The sequence below is a fragment of the Anguilla rostrata genome, chromosome 6 (genome assembly GCF_018555375.3).
Source record: "Anguilla rostrata isolate EN2019 chromosome 6, ASM1855537v3, whole genome shotgun sequence".
NCBI classification, from domain to species: Eukaryota; Metazoa; Chordata; class Actinopteri; order Anguilliformes; family Anguillidae; genus Anguilla; species Anguilla rostrata.
In genome coordinates, this window is record NC_057938.1 from 12,764,019 (window position 1) to 12,774,987 (window position 10,969).

A 10,969-nucleotide genomic window follows, 5' to 3' on the forward strand; every position below is an offset into this window, starting at 1 on the left:
CACACGCACACATGTACACGCACGTGCACACAAACACACTGCATGGCCGAAAGTATGGTGACACCTGACATCCAACATCTCATCCAAAATTATGGGCACTAATATGGAGTTGGTCCAGCCGTTGCTGTTATAACAACCTTTGCTCCTCTGGGAAGGCTTTATACTAGTTGTTGGGGAATTGCTGCATGAATTTGTTTCCATTCAGCTAGAAGAGCTTTACTGAGGTCGGGCACCAATTGGGCGATTAGGCCTGTCTCACAGTTTGGCTTTTCTATTGATCCCAAAGGTATAAGTTCTTCCACACCAATCCCAGCAAAACCATTTCTGTATGGACCTCGCTGTGTGGCTGGGTGCATTGTCATGCTGAAACAGGAAACGGCCTTCCCTTGCCACAACTGTTGCCACAAAGTTGGAAGCACAGAATTGTCTAGAATGTCATTGAATTAAGATTTTCCTACACTGGAACTAAGAGGCCTAGCCCAAACCATGAAAAATAGCCCAGACCACAGGATGTGTATACTGGATGTGTTATGTGTATGTGTGTGTATATAATCTATGCATCTGTGTTTGTACTGTGTGTATGTGTGTGTGTGTGTGTGTGCGCATGTGTGCACTGTATGTATGTATTATACATGTCTTATTCCAGTTCCAGAACATTCCGTACTTTTCCCTCTAAAATCCTTCACAGAAGGTGGTTATGATTATTAAGCATTTAACATAATTCTCAGCAGAGCACTAGCCAAATGTAAAAAATGTGATGCAGCTAAATTAAGCTTCTAAATTAAAAAAATGATCCTGTAATTGGTGACTACGGTGAAATAATTACACAATTCCTGGCTGGGGTCTGTGGCACTGTTGTGTGAGATGAAGGCTTGAAGCGATGGTGCTATTTTCCTACAGAGAGACCGCAGGCTGTCTAACCGACAGGAATTCCTCCAGCGGGTGAGCTTTCCTGCTGGTCTTCACTCTCTGTAACTTATTATCACTTGTCCTCCTCTTTCTGCAGTCTTGAGTTCAGTGCTAACGTCTGTGCTCTTGAAATGTACATGTCACTGGCGCTCTACAGAAACATTGACTAACCATAGATATACATATTTTTACAGGTAAATATTTTTCTTAGTGGTAGCCTACCTCAACTCTTGTCTAAACAAGACTGAAAGATGTCCACTTAATGACTATGGGAGTAGAGTTGGTGCTCCTTAATGAGGTCATGGGCTTACGGCATAATGTGAGCGTGTGTGTGTACCTGAATAAAATGGACTGGGTGCTTATGTCTGTGTGCAGGAGAAGTGTCAGAGTGAGGGTGGCTCAGTTTGTGTGCAGTGCCCTTCATTCAGGGTCAATACCCCAAAGGAAGGGTGTTTTTCGGTATGGGGTGTAGATAATGCTTATGTTAAAGTGAGATCATTGTTCTTGTACTACATTTTGGTTATTTTGTCTGCAAATCGGGCCTCACGGTTGTGCACACTGGGCCACAGAGGGAGAACCGCTGGTATGAAATGACTCGTAACCAGACGTCTGTGCAGGGAAGGGAGTTCATGTGCACCTGACACAGCTCCCCACGCTGCCCCGCAGTGAACACCCTGAGAACTACCGTGCATGCGCTCTCCCCTGTCGCAGGGATGTGTACGAGGAGGAGGGCTTCTGCCAGCCTTACAGAGGCATCGCCTGCGCCCGCTTCATTGGCAACCGGACCATCTTTGTGGACTCCCTGCAGATGCAGGGCGAGATAGAGACCCAGATTACAGGTATTTTCACACCGGCTTTCTCTTAAGACCCAGGTCACAGGTACATTCACACCAGGGGGGTATTTCACAAAGCAGCATTACTGAGTTAGCTGGATAACTGCTCTGAGTAAAACTCAGAACTCTCCCAAATCTGGAACATGGACTGGAGTAAAAAGATCTGTTCTGGCTTTTATTCATGCAGTTATCCAGCTAACTCGGTAATCCTGCTCTGGACCCACATTACAGGTATTGACACCTCCAGCTTTCTGCAAAGACCCAGATAACAGGTGTTATTGTTTATCAGAAATGATATTTCTGACCTGCAGCGTTGAGTCTTCTGTAGATATTATGTTAAGCTTGTGTTGAGTCTGTGTCAGGTTTGTGCTTGAGGTGTAACTGCCTTCTTTCAGCGGCCTTCACCATGATCGGCACGTCGGCCCAGCTGTCAGACCGATGCTCACAGTTTGCCATCCCGTCACTCTGTCACTTTGCCTTCCCGGGGTGTGACCAGAGCTCGGGCAGCGAGCGGCCGCGGGACCTGTGCCGGGACGAGTGCGAGGTTCTGGAGAACGACCTGTGCCGGACCGAGTACATCATTGCCCGCTCGAACCCCGCCATCCTAAAACGCCTGAAACTGCCCAACTGCCACCAGCTGGCAGCAGCCCACACTCCTGAAGCCTCCACCTGCATGAGGATTGGCATCCCCCTGGCCACACACATTGACAAGGGTAAGGGTGCGTCTTCCTTGGCACGCTCATCAACTAGAGTACTTTCACCTGGCCATGCCCATTGAGGACTAAAATGAAATTGAGAACAGGAATTTTTCGACTTTCCCTAAACAAGCTGAGACTTTTTTTTCCCACGAGTGAAAATCCCACATAAGTACCTGCTTTAGAAATACCCATATTCAGGGACCAAATTGTTTCCCAGTTTTTCTCCTCACTCTACTGTTCAGTGATGCCACATGCAAACATTGCCTGAACTGTTTGTCTGTAAAGCTAGTTCTGTCCCTGAAGTGTCTTTCCATGGATTCATAATTGCTAACGATCTATGTTCAAGCTCAGTTAAGAGTACAACTCTCCAGTCTTTCTGTCTTAACGTGTCTCATATTAATATCCTTTGGCTAAACCCCTTAACAAGAACTAGAACACCCTGCAATACTGACCAGCTGTCTATTTCTCTATCTAGCCTAACATCCAGTTGGTGGACCTATCAACATTACCAGGTGCTTCCTGCATGTCTGTCTCTGTCTTATCTTCAACTGTATTATTAGGAGTCATTAGTAGGCCAATAACAAGTCCTAGAGCCCACTGTTCTGTCTGTCTGCAGTCATTAAATGGTCTGGATTTAATATATATATAAGTTCTTTGTTCTTAATTTTACTTACATTTTTTTTTTTTCTTCAAACATTGTCACTAATTTGCTAAACTTTTTTTGAATAAAATAATATTGGCATTTCAGGCAATTTGATTGAAGCTAAGCAGGTGGCTGATTATGTCACTCACGTGCCTGTAGGGTAATGGCTATCTTGCAAGTTTAGCATATAATAATCAGTTCCTCTCTTGTTCTCTCTGTTCACAGATCGTCACTGTTACAACGGCAGTGGGGTGGACTACCGAGGCACAGTCAGCGTGACCAGGTCAGGATTACAGTGCCAGCCCTGGAACTCACAGTACCCCCACAGTCACGACTACCTGGCACTGCGGTACCCAGAACTCAGTGGAGGCCACTCCTACTGCCGTAACCCAGGGAACCAGCAGCAGGCGCCCTGGTGCCTGACGCTGAATGAGGCTGTACGCATGGAGCTGTGTCACATTGCTCTGTGTGGTGAGAAAACGTCGCAGATGCTCTACTTCCTATTCACATCCACGACTATCTACTGACACAGCATTACTGACACTAGTCTAGTCTGCTGATGTATACTACTGATACGCACTACTGACAGAGTATATATGCTGCTGACTACTGTCTACTGATACGCATTACTGACACAGTATGTATACTACTGACTACTGTCTACTGATACACACTACTGACACAGTACATACATTACTCCGTCCTGTTGCGCAGTACCATGTGGTTTGTGTGATGAACAGACACAGTGTGCTGTGACTTGTGTGATGAACATATAGAGCCTATGTGCCGTGTGTGTGCGTACAGTATGTGTGGTGGCCAGACAGAGTGCGGTGTCTTCCTGTTGCACAGACACCCAGAAGCAGCCCGGTCGCAGCGGTGTGGAGACGCTGTCCATTCTGGTCCCCTGCGTGATCCTTCCCCTGGCCATCGCCCTGCTGTTCTTCTTCATCTGCACCTGCCGCAACGCCCAGAAGGCCCAACGGTCGCCTGTCCCACGCCAGCCCAAACCTGTCAGGGGCCAGAATGTGGAGATGTCCATGCTCAGTGCTTGCAAGCCCAAGGTAACGGCAGCAGACAGACACACATGCCTAATGTTTCAGAATTGGATGCGATGAGATGAGAACAGTCTGTCTATTTAGTATGTGAACCTGGACCCACATGGAGCGCATTCAACACAAAACACAGTTATGTTGTAAATATGTGAAAATCAGGATCGGGTATTATTCCAAACACATTTCCTACAGCAGGGACAGTTGTGTTCTGGAGATGTGTTCTAAAGCAGCAGCAAGTGAATTCTAAAGAAGTGCTCTTTAGTTCAGAGTAAAAAAAGGGGGATGGTGTTTGTTGGTCTCAAGGGGGTGGAGAGAGAAAGAAACTCTAGAGGGTTTGGGGGAATGGTCCCCCAGGAGAGACATTTTTCAAAAATATGATATGGTTTGTTCTGATAACTTCTGAGAGTAGAAAATTACTCTATTCAACAATTTCAAAACCAAGGATGGATGCATTTTGCCAGCCTTGAAATAAAACGTGTCAGTGATTGAAAATATGTACACTAATATGTTTTTAAAAATGAACAAAGACAGGACTGGAATTATACATCTAACATCTAATTATACATTTAACACAGAATTATACATTTAACAGCCATCTTTTTAATGATAACTTAAAATTATTCTCTGATGCTCATGATTTCAATTCAGAGGGAAGTCTATTGAAAGCATCAGAGAATAATTTTAATGAAACTGCTGGATACAGAAAATTAAACACATTTTACTTCATCCTCACTTCCCCAACAGGACACTGGTGGTTTAGGGAGCCAGGTAGTCTCTCACAGCTGCCACGGTTCACCCTGTCCGGCACCCTCACTGGCTTTCTGTTATTTATTTTAAGAATAAACCACATCCTTTGAAAGCACAGCAATTTCCTGTCTTAAAAGCAAGCTCAAAGACATTCTGCACAAACCAGTGATAACATCTAAACGTATGCGGAAGTTCACTCAGGAAAGATGGGGTTCATCAGCTCTTGGTTTGAAGTCGTGCTTCTGTGGAGCCTTTGTTCCAGCGTTTGGAGTACTGAGAAATGTGCTATCATAGAAAGAATTCCTAATATAACAAGGAACGAGGCAAAATGTGATGGTGTCACAGATTTGAAGAAGGATTTGGCTGGGCTTCCAACGGATCTATTGTCTCTCCAAATTACATACGGAACAACAGGTGTCAGTCTGCTCTTACCCAACACATTTTCTGCATTTCACAATTTGGAGCGTCTCTCTATTTCTGGATGCCTCACTCAGATTCTTCCAGCAGCATTTCAAGGGCTCAGGAACCTGCAGATGCTGACCTTAAAGTCATGTACAGGCCAAGATTGTTTCAAAACATCTATCAAGTCAGGTACATTTTCTGACCTGCCCAAACTGGAATCATTGCAACTAACTGGATATAGAATTTCTGAAATAATGCCTGAAGTCTTCAGTGAAATTCCACAACTGAAATCTCTTGGAATAGATCATTGTTGTATCCAGGAAATAACAGATGTAATCTGTAGAGTAATCAATGTCACATCACTGAGGAAGCTTTATATTGCAGAGAAGAACATACAAACCCTAAAATACCAAAACTGTTCATCAATGAACATGACAGTTGGTAAGCTACCTACTTTTCACAGTGTTTATTTAAATTTTCGTAATATAAGCTATATAGAGAAAGATGCACTTAAATACTTCAGAGATGTATCATCCCTTGCTTTAACTGAAAGCAAATTGTTAAGTCAGCTTCCATTGTCTGGTATGAAGAATGTCGATGACTTTTCTTACAACTTTCCTGCAGAAGTTGATTTTGAAAGCATTTGTAAAACAGTGTCTATGTTCTCAGTTAAAAGTCTGTTTTTGACGTATTACAATATCAGTAACTACACAGACTCTACATTTAAACCCTGTCAAGGACTGAAAGGAATGTCATTATTTGGTTTATCAGACCATACATCAGTTGTCAGTTTGGATTTAAACTTTATTCACGAATGGAAAAATCTCACCAAATTAGCAGTTTCAAATAATGCCTTCAATACTTCAAAATTATGGTTAATTTGTAAACTGCCGGGCCAAGTCACATGGTTAACTACCCTATTATTAACAAATAGTAAAATAAACTTTATTCCTGCGAGACAGTTCTTTTGCTTGGTGAGTTTAGAATATTTTGATTTGTCAAGTAACTTAATTGACAGGATTGCAAATTATGCTTTTCAAGGATTGGTTCAATTGCAATTTTTAATGCTTAAAAAAAATAAGATTTCATATATTGCAACACGCGTTTTTTCTGATTTGCACAATTTAAAATCCCTCATACTCGAACAAAATCCTTTGAAACACATTGAGGAGAACACTTTCAGAAATCTAGCCTCTCTTCAGTTGCTTTCTATAGGAAACCTTCAACCTCAAGATTCTGAGTCAACAGTAAAACTGAACATGACTTATATATTTAACAACATTCCAAGGGGATTAACAAATTTAACCATTAGTTCTGGGAGATGGCCTATACATGTAATTATTGGCAGTAACAGCAAACCTAAAGCAAGGCTTGGATTCCATATAACTGGGAAGATAGTTTCCTTTGATGACTGCAAGAGACCATTTTTTGAATCCATCATAAATGTTTATGCCGAGACAGACCAGTTACTCTGTGGTTCTCAATTCATGGGAAAGTACTTTCCATTTGTTGAAGACTTTGAATATGTTTCCAGCTTAACAGCTAATTTTCTTGATTTAACTGAACTGAATAGCCTAGTCCATTTAAGGAGATTGGTCATTTGCAACGTAGACTTTAATCTTCAACATAACCTTGATGTCATGTTTCACAACCTAAGTAAGCTAGAAATATTAACTTTGTTTGACTGCCGAATTGATTCCTTGGAGGGAGGCCTGACCAGAGACCTCAGATCGTTGACAGTGGTATTTTTAAAAATTAGTAATACTTTCAGTATAATGGAAAGTTTTACTGAACACTCAAAGCATCTAAAGTATCTATACATTTATCGATCCAAACTTTACTGCCATTGTGACAATGCTTGGCTCATTCTATGGGCAAAACAACAGAGGCAAACTGAAGTCATAATGGGTCCTTCAAAGGAGAACATGAGTTGTGAAGGAGAACATAGCAACTTGAACTTTGTGAAATATGTGGAGGATAACTGCACTACAGAGGTGGAGTTTGTGCTGTTTCTGTCAACGGCCTTAGGGTTGGTCTTTTTCATTCTGGTTGTCATGGTTCACAGCCTGGCTAGTGATTACCTCATTGCTCTCTTCCACATTGCCCATGGTTGGCTGGATGAGGCTCTCCATCCTAGAGCTGGGAGACACTATCGCTTTGATGCTTTTGTGTCTTACTGTGGGAAGGATGAGCGTTGGGTATTTGAGGAGCTGCTGCCCAACCTTGAGGAGCGAGGCCCCCCTTTCCTGCGCCTCTGCCTGCACAATCGAGACTTTCAGCTGGGGAAAGACATCGTGGACAATATCACAGACAGCCTGTACAGCAGCCGCAGGACCCTCTGCCTGGTCAGCCAAAACTATCTCCACAGCAACTGGTGCTCCCTGGAGCTGAAACTGGCCACACATCGCCTGCTGGTTGAACGCAAGGATGTTCTGATCCTCATCTTCCTGGAAAAAATATCCCCTTTCCAGCTGTCAGCCCACCACAGGCTGGCCAGACTGGTGAAGACCAGGACCTACCTAGACTGGCCACAGGACCCAAATCAGCGAGCAGTTTTCTGGGACAGGCTAAGGGCTAAACTTGTACCTACTAGTGGAGGAGCATGAGATTTCAATTTACATAATCTGGAAAAGTGAGGTCAAATTGCAGTCTTATCCTGGAACTATTTTTATTATTATTCATCAGCATTGTACATAACATTTACTACTTTCACTCTGGTATTTTTTCTACGAACATAGGATGTACTCCTGTTAATTTCTCAACATAATCAAGAGAAAAAGAAAATAAATGGCTTAATACACTCATAATTTTGTAAATTTGTTCTTTTCTGGGAATAAATACATATGTATAAAAAGGGTTGTCTCGATCCTGAATGCTGATTGGCTGAGATCGTGTTATACAGTAAGTGGAAATTTGGAACAGTAATAGTTTATTCAAACAGGCTGTTTAAGAATTGCGGCCTTAGTACTATGCGGTAAACTAGTCTTTTTGTGGTCCAAAGATTTCTTTTTTCTTACTTATTGGTGCTTTCTAAATTTATTATCAGTCAAATTTACGTTCATAAATGGTTATTCATTTATCTTTGTGGGTAGACTACAGAACTTATTTTTTTTTTTTTTTAAACTTTATTTTTTTTAATTTTCCATACAGAGTTATAAGTACAGTGAACATAAACAAGTTGTCACCAATAGTAATACAGTGTATATAATACATTTCACAGTACATTATATTATAGATTAATATATAATGTTTACCGGTCCAAAGTCCAAACTATGTCAGGGGTTACCATAAAGTTCTCAAAACAGACATACGGTATATTAAAGTTTCTGTTGTATATGTCTGCTATTACATAAACATTCCACAATGTGCGAGCCAGGTCACTTTCGCCATCACAAGTTCATTCAACAAAATATGTATTGATACCACTGATCATTTAGTATGTCCCAGTAACTATTTTCAGGTTTGACCACAGTCTGTAATATCATCCCATGTTAGTTTCACTTAGGATATCTGTCTGAAATAATTTCACAGTAAAATTTTCAATTCATTCAAGAGAAATTGCCCATGAGTGTCATTAAATATAAATCACAGCCTCATACTCATTCGTGGAGAATATGGAGAGTAATTGGAGAGTAATTGATTCAGTGTCAAAATAATTTAGTTTAGAAGTTTAAAAGTACTGTCCAAAATCATTTCATTTTACCAGGGTAAATTCATAGTTTTGAATGGACGTCAATCAGGAAAATAGCTTTTTGGCACCAGAGGCTTCCTAAACTACAATACCTCGAGTAACAGGTCCCCTGCGATAATCATTCTCTTGTCGGACGAATGCGCATCATCGTCTGTGCTACTTATAGGGTGGGGTTAACTTTTTCTCCCCAAGAGTATGAACCAATATTTAGTGGTATTATTACAGCAAAATGAAAATGCTGTGCGCATTTACTCCTATATTCAGTATTGTTATGGAATGTGACATTTCATGAAATATGTCCTGCCACTGCTGCAATAAACCACTGACTAAAATTTGCTCTACTAGGGGGACTTTGAGGTAGACATATGGGCTTTGTAGTTTTGTGGAGTGTCTTTTGTAGTCCATGGTACCGACATCCTCGCTTGAAAGAACATTTTAAATCAAGATTATGTATTAAGCCTGTCTTAACTTAAATGGTCTTAGGACAGAAGTGAAGTTATTAAACTGAAATGACTGGAAAGTTCATCTCAAGCCTGAGACGGTGATTCATATCTTGATTTGTGTTTTTTAATAGCTGCAATGCTAAAATGCTCTTTTCAGTTCATAGCAAGAAGACATTGAATGGCACTGAAAGAAAAAAAATTTCCACACTTTTTTGTATGTGTGCTGCAGGATCAGCTTTGTCTACATATATATATTAACTTGAGTCTTTTGGCTAACTGCATGAATACAAAGAGCCCATCACTTCTTAAAAGGGGGACTTCAGGAGGAGGAAGTGAAAGATGCCCCATGTTTAAAATCTGCATACACAACACTATGTTGTTTTCACACCTTTTCACATGGGTGATTGAGGAACTGAAACCACCCATGCTATACATACACGTGTTAATGTATTTCTCTTACCGCTATTAAGACGCAGACAGAGCTGCAATGTGATTCTAAACTGGAGTAGTGCAATGACCCCATATAATGTAGTCTGAAGCCATGTAAGGATTTACCTTTTGTTACGTCCCCATTGTGGTCTAGGGGTACAGGAGAGTGACAAAATGAATGATCATTAAAGATTAAATTTTATTTACACAATTAATTTACTATACAATGAACAAACAGGAGGGGAAACACGGGGCTGTACCAAACAAAAGAAGATAACCAAAACAGAAATATATAAGCTACTAACAATTCTAGAAATGAAAGAAACTAACTAACTGAAACCCGAAAATCTTCCGAACCTGACTATTCTAAACTGAACGAAAACATACAAGGGTGGTACACGCCCGTATCTATATATATATATATATATATATACACAAGTGAAACTAACAGTGACAGTTAAGAAAACAAACACCTACTTAATTCCCACTCCTAACCCAACACAAAACCAGCAACCAAACCAGAGACGCATACCCAGACTAGAAGTCTTTTCAGAAATTACGATCGATACACAGAAGTCAAAATAGCACAAAGTCACAATAGCAATACAGGAGTGAACTAACATTCAAATCCAAGTCACTGAGGTGCAACTGACAATATTCGCTATATATAGGTGTGGGTCTGTTCCTCATTGGCCGCCAGGCAAGTCCGCAGAAGAGGATTGGGGGGAAAACAACGCACTCTTCCTCTTCTTCACCAATTGCGGAGTGACCCGTAGCAGACTTGACGGAATAATGAGACCAGAAGAAAAAAACAAACCTGGCACGTAACACCTTTGCAGTCAGTTTAACATATGTGTCAGGTATATACCGTCAACAGATTTGCAATAATCTAGCCTATATAGTGCTGAAAGTATGGTGGTCTAACGATCTTGGATGATGTTCTGGCCATCGCAGTGCACAGTAGTGGTGCTCCCTCGATACCAAATGTGACAAAATTAAATACGTTGATAATGAAATGAATAAATAAGCAATTCAATAATGAGCAATGTAATTAATATATAGTAATTTTGTCTCTTCGTGAACAGCAACGCTGCACAAATTCATCTTGCAAATGAGTTGGAC

At 41.2% G+C, this 10,969-nt stretch overlaps 2 protein-coding genes across 9 annotated transcripts in view; both read left to right on the top strand.

Annotated features, from left to right (window-relative positions):
- Window positions 1-10,969, top strand: part of LOC135256561 (inactive tyrosine-protein kinase transmembrane receptor ROR1-like) — a 60,384-nt gene that overhangs the window by 42,339 nt on the left and 7,076 nt on the right. For 7 of the 8 annotated variants that reach the window (XR_010330458.1, XM_064338455.1, XM_064338453.1 and 4 more), the window contains exons 5-8: window positions 1,621-1,748; window positions 2,138-2,455; window positions 3,309-3,554; window positions 3,933-4,144. Coding sequence is in view for 7 of the 8 variants with exons in the window: in XM_064338455.1 (XP_064194525.1) it covers window positions 1,621-1,748; window positions 2,138-2,455; window positions 3,309-3,554; window positions 3,933-4,144 (904 nt within the window). In the remaining variant the exon portion in view is untranslated. Of the gene's footprint in view, window positions 1-1,620; window positions 1,749-2,137; window positions 2,456-3,308; window positions 3,555-3,932; window positions 4,145-4,879; window positions 4,999-10,969 lie in introns of those variants that run through there. The other variant, XM_064338456.1, reaches the window with a different exon arrangement.
- Window positions 5,089-8,091, top strand: LOC135256562 (toll-like receptor 12). Its single transcript, XM_064338457.1, has one exon. It carries the CDS (start codon window positions 5,089-5,091, stop codon window positions 7,888-7,890), a length of 2,802 nt encoding a protein of 933 aa, XP_064194527.1. The 3' UTR covers window positions 7,891-8,091.